Here is a 24,649-nt window from a genome sequence, read left to right as displayed (position 1 = left end):
ATAACACCTTCATGCAGATTCCAGTATTGTCAGCATAGGAAGACAAGGTGCTGTGGCTTACATCTCTGTCTGTGTCAGATATGAGGATGAGGAACAGGATGGGAACAAGTACTGTGCCTTGTAGAACAGAGCTTTTTACTGTGGCTGCCTCAGACTTTACTCTGTTTACTATTACTCTTTGTGTTCTATTTGATAGGAAGTTATAGCTCCATTTACCCACTTTTCCTTTTATTCATTTACCATACATTTTGTGTTCTATAACACCATGATAACACTTGTCGAAGGCATTCGAAAAGTCTGTGTATACTACATCTGCATTGTGTCTGTCCTCCAGTGCATCCAGGATTATAAGTCAATCAGTCTGTCAACTGATACACTAATCATAGTACGTACATCTGCCAAGGGCCTACAACATCACTACTGATATTGCAATATTAAAACAACTCATAATAGACGTTAAAAATTTAATTACAAAAAATTATTAAAAATTACAGTAGTGATGATGAAAGCGATGAATGATGATAAAAGTTATTTTCCATTCTTTTTGCGTCTCGGTGGGAAATGGTCGACATGTTAAAAAAACACACACGCACACACAGTAATATGTAGATAAATGTAGTAGGTTGATAGACAGCAACCACCCAGGGAGGTACTACTGTCCAGCCAAGTGAGTGTGAAACAGAAACTTGTAACTGTTTTACATGATGGTAGGATTGCTGTTCCTTTTTCTGTCTCATGAACACACTGGAGAATGGGTATAACTTGCTACTTGTGTAGATATATGGTTCAGAGAACTGACAAGTTGTGAGCAGGGTAATATTTATGAAGGGATTGAGGGAAACTGGCAGGTCGGACTTGAGTCCTAGAGACAGGAAGTACAGTGCCTGCACTCTGAAGGAGGGTGTTAATGTTCATTTTATAACTGTAATGTAAGCATGCCTTTGGCAAGACAGTGATGGAGTGAATGATGGTGAAAGTTTTTCTTTTTCAGGGCCACCTTGCCTTGGTGGGAAATGGCCGATGTGTTAATAATAATAAAAAATGTGATAATAAAAAAATGTACCAGTTTACTTCTGTTAAAACCATATGATACATTACTTAGGGTTTGATCTGAGGGAGGAGAGGGTAGCTACAATAGGTTTGATCAAGTCTTCTTCTCTCCCCCTTGAAGTGGAATAACGATGGTGCAACGCTTCACCACTCATGACTATCTTCATCATCACGGAGTGTAATAGCACAAGATTTAGTGATGGTGCTCAGTCTTGGGAAAACTGTTTATTAGTAATGCATCCAATTTTGCCTCCAGCGCTGCCTTCCGTTTCTCGCTGTACATCGTCCTGTAGCACTCGACTTGATGGTTAATGCTTTCACAAATGCTGGAACTTCTCTCTACTATGGGGTCCATGTCCTGAATAGCTGCCAATGCTGTATCCAGCAGCCTCAATGCACGGAACATTTTTTTGGTTGTCATTTCTCGATATATGGGTTCATCCGTCTCTTCATTGTCCTCACATGAAACTGTTCTCATCTTCTCTACCTCAAGTAAGTCGTCAGTCGTCAGTGGTTCCCTAGGTAACTGCAACAGTTGCTGCACATCACATGCTTCAGTCTCAATAAAACCTGCTGTGTGTGCAAGTCGAACGACCTCCTTTATTTCATCTTCAAGGTCAGTGCTAATAATGTCCCAAACTTCACTTTCTTCTTTATTAAATCCCAAAAAATCACACACACATTCTGGCCACAAGTTTCTCCAAGCTGCATTCAAGGTTGACTCCTTCACCTTATTCCAAGAAGCTTCAATGCTCTTAACTGCATCCAAGATGTTATAATTTTGCCAGTACACTTGAATTTGAAGCAGGTCTTGTGTATCTATTGAACGAATCATTTGAGAATAGTTTTCCTGCATGTAAAAACACTTGAACATTGATATCACCCCCTGATCCATGGGTTGGAGAACTGTTGATGTATTTTTGGGTAGAAATTCAACTCTTATGTGAGGAGATGCATCACTTAAGAATGTGGGATGACCTGGAGCTCTATCTATTATTAAACTATCTATTATTAACAATGCTTTGTGATCAATGTTTTTCCTCTTACAATAATTCTCAACAGCTGGGCAGAAGTAAAATATAAACCAGTCTTTAAAAATATATTTGGTTATCCAGGCTTTCTTGTTGGATCTCCACAAAACAGGAAGATACGACTTACAGTAACCTTGTACAGCCTCAGGATTTTCTCTATGATAAATCAAGAGAGGCTTCAGGGGAAACTCTCCTGCAGCATTGGCACCAACAAGAAGAGTTAACTGATCTTCACTTGTGTCAAGTTTAGCTGCTTTTTTATCTTTACAAGATACAAAGGTTCTGTCTGGCATTTTTTTCCAGTAAAGTGTTGTGTCACTGACACTAAACACCTGACATGGTAAATATTCTCCTTCCTCAATAATATTCTTAAAAACTTCAGAATATTGATTTGCAGCTTCAGTATCAGCACCTATTCCTTCTTCAGTTAATTTCAGTTTATGTAAATTGGTTCTTCTCATGAAATGATCAAACCAACTACAACTTGCATTGAAAGACTTGGTGAAAACTGATTCACCTTCTTTCTCTTTTATATCTTCGGTAATATTCCTGGCTTTCTCTTGAATTATTGTCATACTTAAGGGAATGCGCTGTTTAATTCCATCTTCAATCCAAATGTGCAATAAACTCTCCATTGTTTCAATCACATTGCAACTTCCTTTAACTTTCTTGTGATTTTCCTCTCTGCTACACAAAGGTGATTCTGCTAAGTTGGTTGACTTAACCTTACCGAGACCATGATCAACTTGTTCAAGTTTCTGGAGGACTTGCATCTCAGTCTCTAACATAATCTTCTTCTTGGTAGAGGTACCTGTAATTAAAATTCTTTTAATTAGGGCCAGTAATCACAATTTAACTGCTTTATCAAAATACAGGTACATCAGCTCTCTTATATATATAATTGTACTAAAGTACAATTATCATATAAATCTTTTGTATGAAGTTTGATATTTTTTGGTAAATGGAATTGAAAAAGTTTATCCAAAATTTAACAGTGCTTACTATGAAAGCATTTCCATGTTTTATTCAATTTCCTATATATATTTTTTGATGGTATATTCTCTAACAATTAAATAATTAAATTAGTGGGGTAAGCCAGCAGAAGGTCTCGGTCAGATGACCAAAAGCTGCAGTTGTGGGTCATCATATGACTAAGACCTGCATCAGGAAGCACTTATCCAGTTTTCTGACCAATCTTATCTAACCTAACCTATTTTGCTAAAAAAAAAATTGCATTTTGGAGGGATAAAAGAGTGCAAAAATTATAGGGGGATAAGTCTGTTGAGTATACCTGGTAAAGTGTATGGTAGAGTTATTATTGAAAGAATTAAAAGTAAGACGGAGAATAGGATAGCAGATGAACAAGGAGGCTTTAGGAAAGGTAGGGGGTGTGTGGACCAGGTGTTTACAGTGAAACATATAAGTGAACAGTATTTAGATAAGGTTAAAGAGGTCTTTGTGGCATTTATGGATTTGGAAAAGGCGTATGACAGGGTGGATAGGGGGGCAATGTGGCAGATGTTGCAGGTGTATGGTGTAGGAGGTAGGTTACTGAAAGCAGTGAAGAGTTTTTACGAGGATAGTGAGGCTCAAGTTAGAGTATGTAGGAAAGAGGGAAATTATTTCCCAGTAAAAGTAGGCCTTAGACAAGGATGTGTGATGTCACCGTGGTTGTTTAATATATTTATAGATGGGGTTGTAAGAGAAGTAAATGCGAGGGTCTTGGCAAGAGGCGTGGAGTTAAAAGATAAAGAATCACACATAACATTGTATCAATCGCATCTGCTAGAAAAATGACAGGATGGATAATGAGAACCTTCAAAACTAGGGAGGCCAAGCCCATGATGACACTCTTCAGGTCACTTGTTCTATCTAGGCTGGAATATTGCTGCACACTAACAGCACCTTTCAAGGCAGGTGAAATTGCCGACCTAGAAAATGTACAGAGAACTTTCACGGCGCGCATAACAGAGATAAAACACCTCAATTATTGGGAGCGCTTGAGGTTCCTAAACCTGTATTCCCTGGAACGCAGGAGGGAGAGATACATGATTATATACACCTGGAAAATCCTAGAGGGACTAGTACCGAACTTGCACACGAGAATCACTCACTACGAAAGCAAAAGACTTGGCAGACGATGCACCATCCCCCCAATGAAAAGCAGGGGTGTCACTAGCACGTTAAGAGACCATACAATAAGTGTCAGGGGCCCGAGACTGTTCAACTGCCTCCCAGCACACATAAGGGGGATTACCAACAGACCCCTGGCAGTCTTCAAGCTGGCACTGGACAAGCACCTAAAGTCAGTTCCGGATCAGCCGGGCTGTGGCTCGTACGTTGGTTTGCGTGCAGCCAGCAGCAACAGCCTGGTTGATCAGGCTCTGATCCACCAGGAGGCCTGGTCACAGACCGGGCCGCGGGGGCGTTGACCCCCGGAACTCTCTCCAGGTAATAAAGTGGGAGTTGTCACAGTTGCTCTTTGCTGATGACACTGTGCTCTTGGGAGATTCTGAAGAGAAGTTGCAGAGATTGGTGGATGAATTTGGTAGGGTGTGCAAAAGAAGAAAATTGAAAGTGAATACAGGAAAGAGTAAGGTTATGAGGATAACAAAAAAATTAGGTGATGAAAGATTGGAGGGAGAGAGTATGGAGGAGGTGAATGTATTCAGATATTTGGGAGTGGACGTGTCAGCGGATGGGTCTATGAAAGATGAGGTGAATCATAGAATTGATGAGGGGAAAAGGGTGAGTGGTGCACTTAGGAGTCTGTGGAGACAAAGAACTTTGTCCTTGGAGGCAAAGAGGGGAATGTATGAGAGTATAGTTTTACCAACGCTCTTATATGGGTGTGAAGCATGGGTGATGAATGTTGCAGCGAGGAGAAGGCTGGAGGCAGTGGAGATGTCATGTCTGAGAGCAATGTGTGGTGTGAATATAATGCAGAGAATTCGTAGTTTGGAAGTTAGGAGGAGGTGCGGGATTACCAAAACTGTTGTCCAGAGGGCTGAGGAAGGGTTGTTGAGGTGGTTCGGACATGTGGAGAGAATGGAGCGAAACAGAATAACTTCAAGAGTGTATCAGTCTGTAGTGGAAGGAAGGCGGGGTAGGGGTCAGCCTAGGAAAGGTCTGAGGGAGGGGGTAAAGGAGGTTTTGTGTGCGAGGGGCTTGGACTTCCAGCAGGCATGCGTGAGCGTGTTTGGTGGTGAAAGCTTTTCTTTTTCGGGCCACCCTGCCTTGGTGGGAGTCGGCCAGTGTGATAATAAAAATAGTGATAATAATGTTGTGTATCTTTATACGTATATGCTTCTAAACTGTTGTATTCTGAGCACCTCTGCAAAAGCAGTGATAATGTGTGCGTGTGGTGAAATTGTTGAATGATGATGAAAGTATTTTCTTTTTGGGGATTTTCTTTCTTTTTTGGGTCACCCTGCCTCGGTGGGAGACGACCGACTTGTTGAAAAAAAAAAAAAAAATAAAGGAACTTTAGCACCTTCAATATAACAGAATCTTTAGCACTCTCAATATAAGCAACTTTATTATAATGAACTTTCTAAAATAACAGACAAAATCCATTGGGTAAATTGTACTTGTAACTCTTTTATTCCTAGGTAGTAGGTTGGTAAACAGCAACCGCTCAGGGAGGTACGACCGTCCTGCCAAGTGAGTGTGAAATGGAAGCCTCTAATTGTTTTTCTGTCTCACAAACATGCAAGATTTCGGGTACATCTTGCTATTTCTGCTTACACTTAGATCACACTGCACATGCATATACAAGTACTGTATATATATACACACCCCTCTGGGGGTTTTCGTCTATTATCTTACTAATTCTTGTTCTTGTTTATTTCCTTTTATCTCCATGGGGAAGTGGAACAGAATTTTTCCTCCATAAGTCATGCATGTCGTAAGAGGCGACTTACATGCGGGGAACAAAGTGCTAGTAACCCCTTCTCCTGTATACATTACTGAAGTTAAAAAAAAAACTTTTTTCTTTTTAGGTCATCCTGCCTCAGTGGGATATGGCTGGTTTGATGAAAAACAAAACAAAAACCTCCTTTATTCTCAGTATTTATTGCAAGATAAGTTTATATTATTTTTATATTTTTAGAGCACTGGCTATCTTCCACCAAGGCTAGGTGACCCAAAAAAGAAAAAAGAAAAATTTACCCTCTTTTTTACATTTAGTAATTTATACAGGAGATGGGTTACTAGCCCCTTGCTGCTAGCATTTTAGTCACCTCTTACGACATGCATGACTTACAGTGGAAGGATTCTTCTCCAGTACAATATTAGGCATACAGTTAAGTACAGGTCCTCCTTGACTTATGATGAGGTTATGGTCTGACGAACCCATCATAAATAAAAAATGAATACAGCCTCTCCTCACTTAACGATGGAGTTCTGTTCCTAAGACCACATTACTACAAATTTGTCACTAAGTGAGGAACATACTATAATGGTAGTGAGTTTGTGTCAACCATCTTGGATATTGTTTTAATGTTACCTCTGCACCATTTATAACATTTCTGGTATATTTTTAAATGTTTATACAATAGTACATGTATACTATATATTGTAATAAAAATCTAGGTTTTTCTCCTTTTTCTAAATAGCTCTTGTTCTTTTTTATTTCTTCTATTGTCCATGGGGAAGTGGAAAAGAATCTTTCCTCCGTAAGCCATGCGTGTCGTATGAGGCGACTAAAATGCCGGGAGCAATGGGCTAGTAACCCCTTCTCCTGTATACAATTACTAAAAAAGAGAAGAAGAAAAACTTTATAAAACTGGGTTGCTTAAATGTGCGTGGATGTAGTGCGGATGACAAGAAACAGATGATTGCTGATGTTATGAATGAAAAGAAGTTGGATGTCCTGGCCCTAAGCGAAACAAAGCTGAAGGGGGTAGGAGAGTTTCAGTGGGGGGAAATAAATGGGATTAAATCTGGAGTATCTGAGAGAGTTAGAGCAAAGGAAGGGGTAGCAGTAATGTTAAATGATCAGTTATGGAAGGAGAAAAGAGAATATGAATGTGTAAATTCAAGAATTATGTGGATTAAAGTAAAGGTTGGATGCGAGAAGTGGGTCATAATAAGCGTGTATGCACCTGGAGAAGAGAGGAATGCAGAGGAGAGAGAGAGATTTTGGGAGATGTTAAGTGAATGTATAGGAGCCTTTGAACCAAGTGAGAGAGTAATTGTGGTAGGGGACTTGAATGCTAAAGTAGGAGAAACTTTTAGAGAGGGTGTGGTAGGTAAGTTTGGGGTGCCAGGTGTAAATGATAATGGGAGCCCTTTGATTGAACTTTGTATAGAAAGGGGTTTAGTTATAGGTAATACATATTTTAAGAAAAAGAGGATAAATAAGTATACACGATATGATGTAGGGCGAAATGACAGTAGTCTGTTGGATTATGTATTGGTAGATAAAATACTGTTGAGTAAACTTCAGGATGTACATGTTTATAGAGGGGCCACAGATATATCAGATCACTTTCTAGTTGTAGCTACACTGAGAGTAAAAGGTAGATGGGATACAAGGAGAATAGAAGCATCAGGGAAGAGAGAGGTGAAGGTTTATAAACTAAAAGAGGAGGCAGTTAGGGTAAGATATAAACAGCTATTGGAGGATAGATGGGCTAATGAGAGCATAGGCAATGGGGTCGAAGAGGTATGGGGTAGGTTTAAAAATGTAGTGTTAGAGTGTTCAGCAGAAGTTTGTGGTTACAGGAAAGTGGGTGCAGGAGGGAAGAGGAGCGATTGGTGGAATGATGATGTAAAGAGAGTAGTAAGGGAGAAAAAGTTAGCATATGAGAAATTTTTACAAAGTAGAAGTGATGCAAGGAGGGAAGAGTATATGGAGAAAAAGAGAGAAGTTAAGAGAGTGGTGAAGCAATGTAAAAAGAGAGCAAATGAGAGAGTGGGTGAGATGTTATCAACAAATTTTGTTGAAAATAAGAAAAAGTTTTGGAGTGAGATTAACAAGTTAAGAAAGCCTAGAGAACAAATGGATTTGTCAGTTAAAAATAGGAGAGGAGAGTTATTAAATGGAGAGTTAGAGGTATTGGGAAGATGGAAGGAATATTTTGAGGAATTGTTAAATGTTGATGAAGATAGGGAAGCTGTGATTTCGTGTATAGGGCAAGGAGGAATAACATCTTGTAGGAGTGAAGAAGAGCCAGTTGTGAGTGTGGGGGAAGTTCGTGAGGCAGTAGGTAAAATGAAAGGGGGTAAGGCAGCCGGGATTGATGGGATAAAGATAGAAATGTTAAAAGCAGGTGGGGATATAGTTTTGGAGTGGTTGTTGCAATTATTTAATAAATGTATGGAAGAGGGTAAGGTACCTACGGATTGGCAGAGAGCATGCATAGTTCCTTTGTATAAAGGCAAAGGGGATAAAAGAGAGTGCAAAAATTATAGGGGGATAAGTCTGTTGAGTGTACCTGGTAAAGTGTATGGTAGAGTTATAATTGAAAGAATTAAGAGTAAGACGGAGAATAGGATAGCAGATGAACAAGGAGGCTTTAGGAAAGGTAGGGGGTGTGTGGACCAGGTGTTTACAGTGAAACATATAAGTGAACAGTATTTAGATAAGGCTAAAGAGGTCTTTGTGGCATTTATGGATTTGGAAAAGGCGTATGACAGGGTGGATAGGGGGGCAATGTGGCAGATGTTGCAAGTGTATGGTGTAGGAGGTAGGTTACTGAAAGCAGTGAAGAGTTTTTACGAGGATAGTGAGGCTCAAGTTAGAGTATGTAGGAAAGAGGGAAATTTTTTCCCAGTAAAAGTAGGCCTTAGACAAGGATGTGTGATGTCACCGTGGTTGTTTAATATATTTATAGATGGGGTTGTAAGAGAAGTAAATGCGAGGGTCTTGGCAAGAGGCGTGGAGTTAAAAGATAAAGAATCACACACAAAGTGGGAGTTGTCACAGCTGCTCTTTGCTGATGACACTGTGCTCTTGGGAGATTCTGAAGAGAAGTTGCAGAGATTGGTGGATGAATTTGGTAGGGTGTGCAAAAGAAGAAAATTAAAGGTGAATACAGGAAAGAGTAAGGTTATGAGGATAACAAAAAGATTAGGTGATGAAAGATTGAATATCAGATTGGAGGGAGAGAGTATGGAGGAGGTGAACGTATTCAGATATTTGGGAGTGGACGTGTCAGCAGATGGGTCTATGAAAGATGAGGTGAATCATAGAATTGATGAGGGAAAAAGAGTGAGTGGTGCACTTAGGAGTCTGTGGAGACAAAGAACTTTGTCCTTGGAGGCAAAGAGGGGAATGTATGAGAGTATAGTTTTACCAACGCTCTTATATGGGTGTGAAGCGTGGGTGATGAATGTTGCAGCGAGGAGAAGGCTGGAGGCAGTGGAGATGTCATGTCTGAGGGCAATGTGTGGTGTGAATATAATGCAGAGAATTCGTAGTTTGGAAGTTAGGAGGAGGTGCGGGATTACCAAAACTGTTGTCCAGAGGGCTGAGGAAGGGTTGTTGAGGTGGTTCGGACATGTAGAGAGAATGGAGCGAAACAGAATGACTTCAAGAGTGTATCAGTCTGTAGTGGAAGGAAGGCGGGGTAGGGGTCGGCCTAGGAAGGGTTGGAGGGAGGGGGTAAAGGAGGTTTTGTGTGCGAGGGGCTTGGACTTCCAGCAGGCATGCGTGAGCGTGTTTGATAGGAGTGAATGGAGACAAATGGTTTTTAATACTTGACGTGCTGTTGGAGTGTGAGCAAAGTAACATTTATGAAGGGATTCAGGGAAACCGGCAGGCCGGACTTGAGTCCTGGAGATGGGAAGTACAGTGCCTGCACTCTGAAGGAGGGGTGTTAATGTTGCAGTTTAAAAACTGTAGTGTAAAGCACCCTTCTGGCAAGACAGTGATGGAGTGAATGATGGTGAAAGTTTTTCTTTTTCGGGCCACCCTGCCTTGGTGGGAATCGGCCGGTGTGATAATAAAAAAAAAAAAAAAAAAAAAGAATAGTGAAAATCAGCTCTAATATACATTATTTAGGTGTGTATATTGGTCAGAGAGCCTGTCGTAAGTCCAAGGCATTGGTAAACGAGTTGCTGAGTGAGGAGAGGCTGTCACTGAATAAGTAAATGAGTAAATAATTACTGCAACTTACTAAATACCAGTGCAGGGGAACCTCAATATTCGTACATATGTACCTATAATCGTAAAACTTGATATTCACCCAACTTTTTCGAGAAAAATTTGACTCAGTAATTGGAGAGAGGTTAAGAGAGTGGTGAAGCAATGTAAAAAGAGAGCAAATGAGAGAGTGGGTGAGATGTTATCAACAAATTTTGTTGAAAGTAAGAAAAAGTTTTGGAGTGAGATTAACAAGTTAAGAAAGCCTAGAGAACAAATGGATTTGTCAGTTAAAAATAGGAGAGGAGAGTTATTAAATGGAGAGTTAAAGGTATTGGGAAGATGGAAGGAATATTTTGAGGAATTGTTAAATGTTGATGAAGATAGGGAAGCTGTGATTTTGTGTATAGGGCAAGGAGGAATAACATCTTGTAGGAGTGAGGAAGAGCCAGTTGTGAGTGTGGAGGAAGTTCGTGAGGCAGTAGGTAAAATGAAAGGGGGTAAGGCAGCCGGGATTGATGGGATAAAGATAGAAATGTTAAAAGCAGGTGGGAATATAGTTTTGGAGTGGTTGGTGCAATTATTTAATAAATGTATGGAAGAGGGTAAGGTACCTAGGGATTGGCAGAGAGCATGCATAGGTCCTTTGTATAAAGGCAAAGAGGACAAAAGAGAGTGCAAAAATTATAGGGGGATAAGTCTGAAGGAGGGGTGTTAATGTTGCAGTTTAAAAACTGTAGTGTAAAGCACCCTTCTGGCAAGACAGTGATGGAGTGAATGATGGTGAAAGTTTTTCTTTTTCGGACCACCCTGCCTTGGTGGGAATCGGCCAGTGTGATAATAAAAAAATAATAAAAGTAAAAGTCTGTTGAGTATACCTGGTAAAGTGTATGGTAGAGTTATTATTGAAAGAATTTAGAGTAAGACGGAGAATAGGATAGCAGATGAACAAGGAGGCTTTAGGAAAGGTAGGGGGTGTGTGGACCCGGTGTTTACAGTGAAACATATAAGTGAACAGTATTTAGATAAGGCTAAAGAGGTCTTTGTGGCATTTATGGATTTGGAAAAGGCGTATGACAAGGTGGATAGGGGGGCAATGTGGCAGATGTTGCAGGTGTATGGTGTAGGAGGTAGGTTACTGAAAGCAGTGAAGAGTTTTTACGTGGATAGTGAGGCTCAAGTTAGAGTATGTAGGAAAGAGGGAGATTATTTCTCAGTAAAAGTAGGCCTTAGACAAGGATGTGTGATGTCACCGTGGTTGTTTAATATATTTATAGATGGGGTTGTAAGAGAAGTAAATGCGAGGGTCTTGGCAAGAGGCGTGGAGTTAAAAGATAAAGAATCACACATAAAGTGGGAGTTGTCACAGTTGCTCTTTGCTGATGACACTGTGCTCTTGGAAGATTCTGAAGAGAAGTTGCAGAGATTGGTGGATGAATTTGGTAGGGTATGTAAAAGAAGAAAATTAAAAGTGAATACAGGAAAGAGTAAGGTTTTGAGGATAACAAAAAGATTAGGTGATGAAAGACTGGATATCATATTGGAGGGAGAGAGTATGGAGGAGGTGAAAGTATTCAGATATTTGGGAGTGGACGTGTCAGCAGATGGGTCTATGAAAGATGAGGTGAATCATAGAATTGATGAGGGGAAAAGGGTGAGCAGTGCACTTAGGAGTCTGTGGAGACAAAGAACTTTGTCCTTGGAGGCAAATGAGGCCATCCAGTCTACCACAGCCAGATCTGAGACTGAACCTCTGCAAAGTGTGCAAGAACCCCACCTCACTGCAAAGGATTCTGGTGACACAAGAATGCCATCACACACACCAGCTGTGGAGGAGCTAGCCATCCCTGCTAGCACATGTGGAACTACTGGTCTGCCACTACTGATACCTATGGCTACACCTGAATATGAGGATGAGCTTGTCATTCTTCCCAATACACACAACTACAACAGTCAGACGGACACCACCTGGAAATTGGAAATGAGTCAGATGCACAGGACCTACCTGCAATGAATGATGAAACAGACTTGCCACAGGCACCATCAGAGAACACTAATGTAACCATGGTACCTGTTAAGGTGATAGGTGTTAAAGAAAGCACTAACTCAGAAGTGCCATCCTCCGGAGAGGCATTGGATTCGCCTGACCTTCCTCATATTATAACAAATTTCCAGAAAAAAATTGAGCATCTTGAACAGATCCTGACAAGTTTAATAAATATATGTAATCAGGATGATGCTCTTGAGCATGGTGATGATGTCAAAAGTGCAGCAATCTCCGTTCAGCTTCCAGCAATTTGTGGGAAAGAAGCCCATGACTCTTGCCTTCAAGACTTACATTGGAACTGGCTGCCAATATGCCGAAAAATGCTTAAAAATAAAGGTCCTGAAGATAAAGACGTACAAACTATGCTATTTCCTCTTAACCCTTTGACTGTCGCAACCCCCAATCCTGAGGTGTCTCCTGGTGTCGCAAAATTTAGAAAAAAAAAATAAATAATTTTTTCTTATGAAATGATAGAGAATCTTTTCCCGATTGTAATGACACCAAAAAAAACGAAATTTGATGGAAAACTGACGGAATTATGCTCTCGCGAAGTTAGCGACCTCGGCGCTGTTTACAAATCGGCGATTTCGCCCACTTTGAGCCCTATTTTCGGCTAATTCCATTGTTCCAGTCGACCAAACTCATAGCTATTTCTTTAGAACTTCATTTTTTCTATCGATTGAATACAAGAAACTGCCCATTTACTGATTTCAACTACCTAATAATGTGGTCAGAAATTTGCAATTTGGCCAATTTCACGAAAACTAAAAAATATGACAATTTCAAAATAAGGTCCAGAATGAACAATGCAGACATTCCTGGCTCTAAAATAACGTTTTCTTTGTTCATCAGTCACGTCTCCAGGTCCTTCTGATATTACTCTTGCTTTCTATTTTGAATTTTTATTCAAACAAAAAATATTAGACTTACTATTATGCAGACTACTGCAATGCTGTAATAACTGTATAAATAACATCAACCCATTCATGACTGCATATTAGAATGGCTAGTTGGACATTTATTGGACAATGGCATCATTTGTTTACTTTTGAACATTGGCAAAAATCAAACATTTCCCCTACTTTGAGCTCCATTTCTAGGTTCTTTTTATAGTAAAATCAATCAAAATCACCTCTATTTCTGTAATATGTTTTCCATTCTATCAAATGAGACCAAGAAAACGAGAATACAACCATAAATACTATACGAAAATAGACCACAAAGTCGGCATTTTAATTAAAAAAAACGGTCGGAGTTTTTTTTTCTCATTATGCACTGCGTGCTCCAGGATTTTTTTTATATGGTGCACACTGACCACACAGACCCATTCTCTCACATGTGGGCCTACCAGCTTTCTCCTGCTTGATTTGAAGCCGCTAGAATTTATGAGTATATATACGTCAAACACGGCACCTCGTAAAACGTATATATACGGCCGCGACAGTCAAAGGGTTAAGAGCCTGCACACTGTAGTCAAAGCATAATAGTTTTACCATCTTATGAGCAAGAGATTGTAATAACTCACTACAATGGATACATTACAAATCTTTTCATGGAACATTGCTTCCATCAGGAAGCGGTTGCCTGACTTACATCATATTAGTGCAACCAAGAATATTGATGTCATCTGTTTGCAGGAATGTAGATTGAAAGATAGAGCACCTCCACCAAACTTGCCTGGATATGCAGCTTATAACCTAAGGTCAACCAACTGTTGTGTGATGAATGTCAGAAAGAACTTGCCACATTCACTCCTTACCTTGCAGAGTCGAGTTAACATGCAGTATCATGGTATCAAAGTATATGCAGGCGATTTTTCCATAAACATTTTTAATCTCTATGCCCCAGCGAACCAGCTTCGACCTGATGCTTTACCAGATCGCATCAATAGTGAAACTACCATCATTCTTGGAGATTTTAATGCCAGACATAAGAATATTGGTGGGTCTATAACAAACACCAATGGAACTAAACTAGTGAAATTGCTAAATGAGCATGATAATGTTCGAATTGTGGGCACTACTGAGCCTACTCACATATATGGTGGCATACTAGATCTGTGTCTTGGATTTAATACATCATATACGATGCATGACTCTGTCATAGTTGATGATCTTCTATCTGATCACTTCCCAAGACTAACAACTGTCAATCTTGATCACATCTCCAGCAATCAAGGAGCTAAATACAGAAGGAGGAAACTTATTCTCAAACCAGAACACAGAGACAACTTTATTAACCACTTGGATCAATGGTATAAGAATTACGAGCCCATTGGCACAGAAAAATTTAATGATGATTTAATTACCACTATTGAGTGTTCTCACAGATCAAGTGGGCAGGAATAGGAAACAAAGACCCTCCACTATAAATAACAATAAAAACCAATGTAAATACTATAATGATCCACAGCTACGCAATCTAACACATGCAGCTAGGAGGATTGGTAAAGCATACCATGAATGTAGAACCCAAGACCTGCTCAGAACGTTCCAAGCTGCACTAACAAATGCAAGGAATAGAAAGCAAGAACTTAGGCAACAGGAATGGGAACAGTTTGTTAGTGGATTAAATAGGTCCACCCCTTTAAGTTTGGCTTGGAAAGGTATAAATGAAATAACCAGGAAAAAGACTGGCAATGTTGCTCATCCCTTTCCTCTTGAAAAAGCAAATGACCTCATAAATGACTGGTCCAAAACATCCAGGCATGAAAACCTTCCATCTCATATTAGAAAAAATTTAGAGAGTACTTCTGAAGAAATGTTGAAACTGATTAATTTTATGAGCCAAAATATTGATGAGAGTGATTGCCTCTTTACCGAGTATGAATTAGATAATGTATTAACTAAAGGTCGATCAACTTCTCCTGGAGAGGATGGTATAACCTATGATATTCTCAGAACTCTAAGGCACGTGCCTGATAACCCTTTGTTGGCACTGTATAATCTCAGTTACATTGAGGGCGTTCTTCCTACTTCCCGGACCAGTAGTCTCATTGTGCCTATCCCTAAGCCCCAACAGCCTGATACATTTAGGGCGATCTCCTTAACTAGTTGTCTTTGTAAAACTTTTGAAAGAATGATGCTTAACAGATTGTACTACAGAATCAGACACCAACTTTCCCCCTACCTCTATGGGTTCATGAAAGGTAAAAGTGTGCAGAACTGTATTTCCACCTTTCTCACTGCACACACCTCTACTAGTTTTACCACTTTCCTTGATCTAAAATCTGCATTTGATATTGCGAACAGAACCGCTATACTACATGAACTAGCCAAAATGAATATTGGTGGTAACTTACTCTGCTGGATAGTAGGATACCTGTCAAATAGAGTATCCTCTGTCCTTTACCAAGGCTTCAGAAGTGAGTCTAAAGAAATGTCTTTAGGTACACCGCAGGGAGGAGTTCTTAGTCCCATGCTATTTAATATTCTGATTAATACTCTCCTAAATGCTCTACCTGCCTCACCTAAACATATAGTTATAAGCTATGCTGATGATATCATGATCCATACAACAGGGCATAAGAAGATGAGTACCATTCTTAATGAAGTTCAAGCAATTTGTAATCGACTAGGCCTCATAATATCTTCCTCTAAAACAAAGATATTAACAAGCAAACGACATCCCCCACCCATCTATTTGCAGGGTGAAATCATTAGCTACGTTAAAACTTACAGATATCTTGGTGTAGATGTACCCTTTAACAAATCCACTATACCACAACTAAATAAGAAATGCAAAGCTAGGCTAAATGCTCTCAAAGCTGTTGCTGGCTACAATCCCAACTATGGTGTTAATGTGAGAATTGTAAGAATGATGTACATAGCCTATGTTAGGTCCTTAATTGATTATGCTGCTCCCATGTTGATATTGGCTAGAGAAAGTTCTCTCCGACCCTTGGAGTTAATGCAAAATGAAGCTCTCAGGATTATTCTTGGCTGTCCCAGATCTACAAAAGTTCTTAACATGAGGAAGGAGCTTGGTATTTCTGGTAGCAGTGATAGGATTATTGAGATTAACACTGTACTCGGTATTAGAATGTTGAGAAACGTACCAGACACTGTCACAGTGAATCTTACCAAGTGTCTAGAGGTAAATACACACAGATCTAAATGGATTGTGAAAACGTGCAATTACATCAAGTTTTATAACCTGCATGAACTGTATCACTGTAGGCAACAAGAGCATTTCACCCCTCCATGGAAGATGTGTTCATTTAATATCACATACCTGCAAGTCCCTCCCAAGAAGCTTATTGCTAGTAATCCCTTCCTTAAATCTCTTGTTAGAGCAACTGCTCAAGAAGAAATTTCTCACCTAGCTGGTAGTAATAAGTTATCACAAGTTATATACACTGATGGATCTAAGCAGGAGTCTTCTGGCAGGGCTGCATCTGCTCTTGTTGCCACCTCCCTAGTTAAGAACGATTATAAATTTGTTGAGTTAGGCATAAGAATTAACAACTGGACGTCTACACTGCAAACTGAATTGTTTGCAATCCTAATGGCGCTAAAGTTAACCTATGACACTGAGCTTGACTCTATCATCATTACTGATTCTATGTCATCATTGAAGGCTCTTGACTCATATAATGACTCCAACAACATGCTCATTGGAGAAGCCAGGTATAGATACTCAAAAATTAGGGACAAAGGAATTAATGTACAATTGCTATGGATGCCATCACACATTGGATTACTCCTTCATGATAAAGTTGATATGTTAGCCAAGAAGAGTACCCAGAAGGAGAATGTAGAATATAATTTTGGTATAACTGTGTCTAGCATTAGGAATAATATTAGGAGAGAAGTAAATAATGAAAATGATTGTTATAGGAATGCAGTTAGAAGCCTGAGTAGATCTATAACCCACTATGATAACATGAACATAGATAAGTATGTTTATGGAGCAACGTGCAATGTGAACACTGACTGATGTTGTAGTGGCCAGGCTTAGGCTTGGTTACAAGTACTGACTGATGTTGTAGTGGCCAGTCTTAGGCTTGGTTACAAGTACTGACTGATGTTGTAGTGGCCAGGCTTAGGCTTGGTTACAAGTACTGACTGATGTTGTAGTGGCCAGGCTTAGGCTTGGTTACAAGTACTGACTGATTTTGTAGTGGCCAGGCTTAGGCTTGGTTACAAGTACTGACTGATGTTGTAGTGGCCAGGCTTAGGCTTGGTTACAAGTACTGACTGATGTTGTAGTGGCCAGACTTAGGCTTGGTTACAAGTACTGACTGATGTTGTAGTGGCCAGGCTTAGGCTTGGTTACAAGTACTGACTGATGTTGTAGTGGCCAGACTTAGGCTTGGTTACAAGTACTGACTGATGTTGTAGTGGCCAGGCTTAGGCTTGGTTACAAGTACAGTGGACCCCCGGTTAACGAACTTTTTTCGTTCCAGTAGTATGTTCAGGTGCCAGTACTGACCGAATTTTTTCCCATAAGGAATATTGTGAAGTAGATTAGTCCATTTCAGACCCCCAAACATACACGTACAAACGCACTTACATAAATACACTTACATAATTGGACGCATTTGGAGGTGATCGTTAAGCGGGGGTCCACTGTACTTCTGGCAGTTTGGGAGACACACAGATGATGATCAAACTAAATGTAAATTATGTGATCAGGCATATGGTCACTGTCTTGAACACTATGTGCTTAATTGTCCACTTATTGAGGAATACAGAGACAGTATAATAACCTATGTGACATGTCAAGATATCTTTTTAATGAAAATAAGATACCAGATATACTAAGCAAATTTCCTAAATTTGCTTGTAACAGAGAAGTGAACTATAGATATGTAGATATAAATCCATATGTATTCCTGTTAACGCTTTGGGGCCTAGTTCCTAGGCCTTTTGTGTATCCATATGCTCTCGCGCTACCGTCCACAGGATGGATATGGGGTGCACAAAAAAACTAGCCACTTCGGTGGCAAAATCTAAAATCTAATCTAGAGGGGAATGTATGAGAGTATAGTTTTACCAACGCTCTTATATGGGTGTGAAGCATGGGTGATGAATGTTGCAGCGAGGAGAAGGCTGGAGGCAGTGGAGATGTCATGTCTGAGGGCAATGTGTGGTGTGAATATAATGCAGAGAATTCGTAGTTTGGAAGTTAGGAGGAGGTGCGGGATTGTCAAAACTGTTGTCCAGAGGACTGAGGAAGGGTTGTTGAGGTGGTTCGGACATTTAGAGAGAATGGAGCAAAACAGAATGACTTCAAGAGTGTATCAGTCTGTAGTGGAAGGAAGGCGGGGTAGGGGTCAGCCTAGGAAAGGTTGGAGGGAGAGGGTAAAGGAGGTTTTGTGTGCGAGGGGCTTGGACTTCCAGCGGGCATGCGTGAGCGTGTTTGATAGGAGTGAATAGAGACAAATGGTTTTTAATACTTGATATGCTGTTGGAGTGTGAGCAAAGTAACATTTATGAAGGGATTCAGGGAAACTGGCAGGCTGGACTTGAGTCCTGGAGATGGGAAGTACAGTGCCTGCACTCTGAAGGAGGGGTGTTAATGTTGCAGTTTAAAAACTGTAGTGTAAAGCACCCTTCTGGCAAGACAGTGATGGAGTGAATGATGGTGAAAGTTTTCCTTTTTCGGGCCACCCTGCCTTGGTGGGAGTTGGCCAGTGTGCTAATAAAAAAAAATGGATGCTGCCCTGATATTCGACTTAAAACGGTCCATCTCGACGAAGTCCAACGAAAACGAAGCATCACGCACTCAGTCTCTCGTCAACTTTCTTTCATTAAGCATCGTTCATACAACCTCTGTGAAACTTTTTGGTATTTCACTGTTATTCTGTATTATTTTTTATATATTTTCATTGAAAATAAGTAATCATGGCCCCAAAAAATAGTGATTCAAACAAGCCTAAATGGAAAGCAGCAAGATCAATTAAAGTGAAAAACTCACTGTGAATTGGAAAAGTGGACACATGTGTCAGACCTGGCCACTCAGTATGGTATGGTGAAATCCACGTTTTTGTCCACATTGAAAAATAAAGAAGCAATAAAAGGGGCCAATGTGGTGAAAGGAGTGAAAATTCTTGCTGTGAAAAGGTCACAGATAATTGAAGAAATGGAAAAACTTTTTTTAGTGTGGATTAACGAAAAACAATTGGTCGGTGACAGTGTTTCTGAAACAGTAATTTGTGAAAATCAAAGCAGTTATATAGTGATCTTAGGCAAGACACCCCAGGGATATAGTGCCAAAAATGATGAATTTAAAGCAAGTATGGGCTGGTTTGATAGGTTTAGAAAGAGAAGTGGAAGTCATAGTGTAGCAAGGCAATGGGGAGGCTGCCAGTGCTAACAGAGATGAGGATAAAACGTTTGTTAAGGAACTTAAAACCTATGTAGACATTCCTCAACAAGTTTTTAATTATGATGAAAATGGTCTCTTTTGGAAGTGTGTCTAAGAGAACCTATATCACACAAGAAGAAAATATCATTACCAGGACACAAGCTGACACTCTTGTTGTGTGGTAATGCTAGTGGGAACTGTTGCTAGTCTGCCACTCTGAAAATCAAAGAGTGTTTAAGAAAAGTAAACTCAGTGTAATGTGGAGGCAGTTCTTCACTGAGTGGATATATTAAGTGTTTACCCCAAGTGTGAAGCATTACCTTGCAGAAATAAACTTACCATTAAGGGCACTTCTGATAATGGACAGTGTTTCTGCTCACCCGCCAGGCTGCTGGAGGAAAATTTGGTGGATGAATACGGCTTTATTAAAGTGAAGTTCTTGGCCCCTTAACTCCTCTTATCCAACTCATGGACCAGCAGGTAATTTTCAGTCTTAAGAAACTTTACACAAAAGCACTGTTTAAAAGATGCTTTAAAGTGACCTGAAACAGACCTTACACTTAAGGAATTTTGAAAAGAAACATTTTAATATCCTCTAGAGTTGAAGGATAATAAACAAAGTCGGTGGGAAGTTCCAGCTTTGCCTCTCTGTGTCAAAGATTTTGATGGCTTTCAGGCAGAGCTTGTAGCAAAGAATATTGTTTCCCTGGGGCAGTCCATGGGTTTGAAAATGGATGATAATGATGTAGAGGAGTTGATGGAGGATCACAAGAATGTGCTCACCACAGAAGAACTTCAAGACCCACAGAAGGAGCAGCAAGAAGAAATGGTTGAGGAAATTTCTTCTTCAGAGGAGAGAAGCAATAATGGCAACATTCCACTGCAGAAATGAAGGAACTATGTAACCAATGGGCTGACAGACAGAGCCTGGTGAAAAAAATGGCATCCTAACATTACTGTCGTGAACAGGAGCCTCAATAAGTTCAATGACAATGTTGCTGACCACTTAAGAAAAATTTTGAAAAGTCATCAAAAGCAGACAACGCTTGACAGCTTCTTTAGAAAAAAAAATCAAATGTTAGTGAATCTCCACCACCTTCAAGTGCTGCTGAACACAGAAAAAACACCAGACGTACAGTTACCTGATGTTTTATGGAAGGTGACAACCTTTTTCAAACACTAACATCTCTCCACCTTCCTCTTAGGTCATCACCACTCCTCAGTAAAGTGCAGTTATATTTTCATTTATTTTGTGTATTTATTGTTTTTATAGTTTTCAAGTACGATTTTATCCACGCAAATATTATGATACAGGTTTACATAAGAAATATTTTCACTGGAAATATTTTATAATTGATAATTTTTGGAGTCTGGAATGGATTAATCTAATTTACATTATTTCTTATGGGAAAAATTGATTCAATATTCATACAACTAACCACTTGAACAGTCTCCTGGAATGGATTAAGTTCGAATATCAAGGTACCACTGTACTGAAAACTAAATACGTATATGAATACAAGTTATGGACTTGCCACCTTCATGCTGGGCAATTATCTGAAGTTTCACCTGAAAGGTAACTGCTTTTGCATCATCATAAAGTTGAAATCTCCTAAGTCGAGAAGCATCTGTGCTTTAGTGTTTTTCGTTTGTATTTTTTGACATTCTGACTTAATGAACACTCAGACAATCCTTCTGTATTATTCCATCATGTCTAAGGTTCTACTTCAGTGGTTCCCAACCAGGGGTGCAAAATGGCATTTCCGGGGGTGTTACAGAGTCCTAACAAGAAGCACAATATCCTTTATTTTACCAAACACTTTTTTAATTGCTCAGTTTATATTTGGATTTTATGCACTGAATTAAAAGCATCGTTTCTGAGTTCAATTTATTCACTCGCAGTACTGTATGTGGTGCAATTTGTGATTCGAAGATTAGAAAGTTGACTTCCTCATCTTCAAATGTGATACAGGAGGGCACCTCTTATACAGTAAGTTAGGTTCCGGACTACTGTAGGGCCCCGCTTAAACAGCAGATTAAGTTCTGGGCTACTGTAGGGCCCCACTTATACAGCAGGTTTGGTTCCAGGCTACTGTAGGGCCACACTTATACAGCAGGTGAAGTTCTGGGCCACTGTGGGGCACTGCTTATACAGCAGGTTTGGTTCCAGGCTACTGTAGGGCCACACTTATACAGCAGGTGAAGTTCTGGGCCACTGTGGGGCACTGCTTATACAGCAGGTTTGGTTCCAGGCTACTGTAGGGCCACACTTATACAGCAGGTGAAGTTCTGGGCCACTGTGGGGCACTGCTTATACAGCAGGTTAGGTTCCGGGCTACTGTAGGGCCACACTTATACAGCAGGTGAAATTCTGGGCTACTGAGGGGCGCTGCTTATACACCAGGTAAGGTTCTGAGCTACTGTAGCGTGCAACATTAGTAGGAGATGCAACATTAGTAGGAGATGTAACATTAGTAGGAGATGTAACATTAGTAGGAGATGTAACATTAGTAGGAGATGTAACATTAGTAGGAGATGTAACATTAGTAGGAGATGCAACATTAGTAGGAGATGTAACATTAGTAGGAGATGTAACATTAGTAGGAGATGTAACATTAGTAGGAGATGTAACATTAGTAGGAGATGTAACATTAGTAGGAGATGTAACATTAGTAGGAGATGTAACATTAGTAGGAGATGTAACATTAGTAGGAGGTGCAACATTAGTAGGAGATGTAACATTAGTAGGAGATGTAACATTAGTAGGAGGTGTAACATTAGTAGGAGATGTAACATTAGTAGGAGATGTAACATTAGTAGGAGATGTAACATTAGTAGGAGATGTAACATTAGTAGGAGGTGCAACATTAGTAGGAGATGTAACATTAGTAGGAGATGTAACATTAGTAGATGTAACATTAGTAGGAGATGTAACATTAGTAGGAGATGTAACATTAGTAGGAGATGTAACATTAGTAGGAGGTGCAACATTAGTAGGAGATGTAACATTAGTAGGAGATGTAACATTAGTAGGAGATGTAACATTAGTAGGAGATGTAACATTAGTAGGAGATGTAACATTAGTAGGAGATGTAACATTAGTAGGAGATGTAACATTAGTAGGAGATGTAACATTAGTAGGAGGTACAACATTAGTAGGAGATGCAACATTAGTAGGAGATGTAACATTAGTAGGAGATGTAACATTAGTAGGAGATGTAACATTAGTAGGAGATGTAACATTAGTAGGAGATGTAACATTAGTAGGAGATGTAACATTAGTAGGAGATGTAACATTAGTAGGAGGTACAACATTAGTAGGAGGTGTAACATTAGTAGGAGATGTAACATTAGTAGGAGATGTAACATTAGTAGGAGATGTAACATTAGTAGGAGATGTAACATTAGTAGGAGATGTAACATTAGTAGGAGATGTAACATTAGTAGGAGATGTAACATTAGTAGGAGATGTAACATTAGTAGGAGATGTAACATTAGTAGGAGGTGCAACATTAGTAGGAGATGTAACATTAGTAGGAGGTGCAACATTAGTAGGAGATGTAACATTAGTAGGAGGTGCAACATTAGTAGGAGATGTAACATTAGTAGGAGATGTAACATTAGTAGATGTAACATTAGTAGGAGGTGCAACATTAGTAGGAGATGTAACATTAGTAGATGTAACATTAGTAGGAGATGTAACATTAGTAGGAGATGTAACATTAGTAGGAGGTGCAACATTAGTAGGAGATGTAACATTAGTAGATGTAACATTAGTAGGAGATGTAACATTAGTAGGAGATGTAACATTAGTAGGAGATGTAACATTAGTAGGAGATGTAACATTAGTAGGAGATGTAACATTAGTAGGAGATGTAACATTAGTAGGAGATGTAACATTAGTAGGAGATGTAACATTAGTAGGAGATGTAACATTAGTAGGAGATGTAACATTAGTAGGAGATGTAACATTAGTAGGAGATGTAACATTAGTAGGAGATGTAACATTAGTAGGAGGTGCAACATTAGTAGGAGATGTAACATTAGTAGATGTAACATTAGTAGGAGATGTAACATTAGTAGGAGATGTAACATTAGTAGGAGATGTAACATTAGTAGGAGATGTAACATTAGTAGGAGGTGCAACATTAGTAGGAGATGTAACATTAGTAGGAGATGTAACATTAGTAGGAGATGTAACATTAGTAGGAGATGTAACATTAGTAGGAGATGTAACATTAGTAGGAGATGTAACATTAGTAGGAGATGTAACATTAGTAGGAGATGTAACATTAGTAGGAGATGTAACATTAGTAGGAGATGTAACATTAGTAGGAGATGTAACATTAGTAGGAGATGTAACATTAGTAGGAGATGTAACATTAGTAGGAGGTGCAACATTAGTAGGAGATGTAACATTAGTAGGAGATGTAACATTAGTAGGAGATGCAACATTAGTAGGAGATGTAACATTAGTAGGAGATTAGTAGGAGATGTAACATTAGTAGGAGATGTAACATTAGTAGATGTAACATTAGTAGGAGATGTAACATTAGTAGGAGATGTAACATTAGTAGGAGATGTAACATTAGTAGATGTAACATTAGTAGGAGATGTAACATTAGTAGGAGATGTAACATTAGTAGGAGATGTAACATTAGTAGGAGATGTAACATTAGTAGGAGGTGCAACATTAGTAGGAGATGTAACATTAGTAGGAGATGTAACATTAGTAGGAGATGTAACATTAGTAGGAGATGTAACATTAGTAGGAGATGTAACATTAGTAGGAGATGTAACATTAGTAGGAGATGTAACATTAGTAGGAGATGTAACATTAGTAGGAGATGTAACATTAGTAGGAGATGTAACATTAGTAGGAGATGTAACATTAGTAGGAGATGTAACATTAGTAGGAGATGTAACATTAGTAGGAGATGTAACATTAGTAGATGTAACATTAGTAGGAGATGTAACATTAGTAGGAGATGTAACATTAGTAGGAGGTGCAACATTAGTAGGAGATGTAACATTAGTAGATGTAACATTAGTAGGAGATGTAACATTAGTAGGAGATGTAACATTAGTAGGAGATGTAACATTAGTAGGAGATGTAACATT

General features: G+C 39.4%; 1 protein-coding gene across 1 annotated transcript in view; it reads right to left on the bottom strand.

Annotated features, from left to right (window-relative positions):
* Nucleotides 1-211: 211 nt before the first annotated feature.
* LOC128697253 (tigger transposable element-derived protein 1) overlaps nt 212-24,649 on the bottom strand; it is a 93,222-nt gene continuing 68,784 nt past the window's right edge. The window contains exon 6 of the mRNA XM_070104181.1: nt 212-2,892. Within this exon, the coding sequence (XP_069960282.1) occupies nt 1,244-2,892 (1,649 nt within the window). The 3' untranslated portion in view covers nt 212-1,243. The remainder of the gene's footprint in view (nt 2,893-24,649) is intronic.

This window comes from Cherax quadricarinatus, chromosome 89 (genome assembly GCF_038502225.1).
Source record: "Cherax quadricarinatus isolate ZL_2023a chromosome 89, ASM3850222v1, whole genome shotgun sequence".
Taxonomy (NCBI): domain Eukaryota; kingdom Metazoa; phylum Arthropoda; class Malacostraca; order Decapoda; family Parastacidae; genus Cherax; species Cherax quadricarinatus.
The sequence above is the reverse complement of the archived record's forward strand: the minus strand, read 5'-3'. Positions and strand labels throughout refer to the sequence as shown.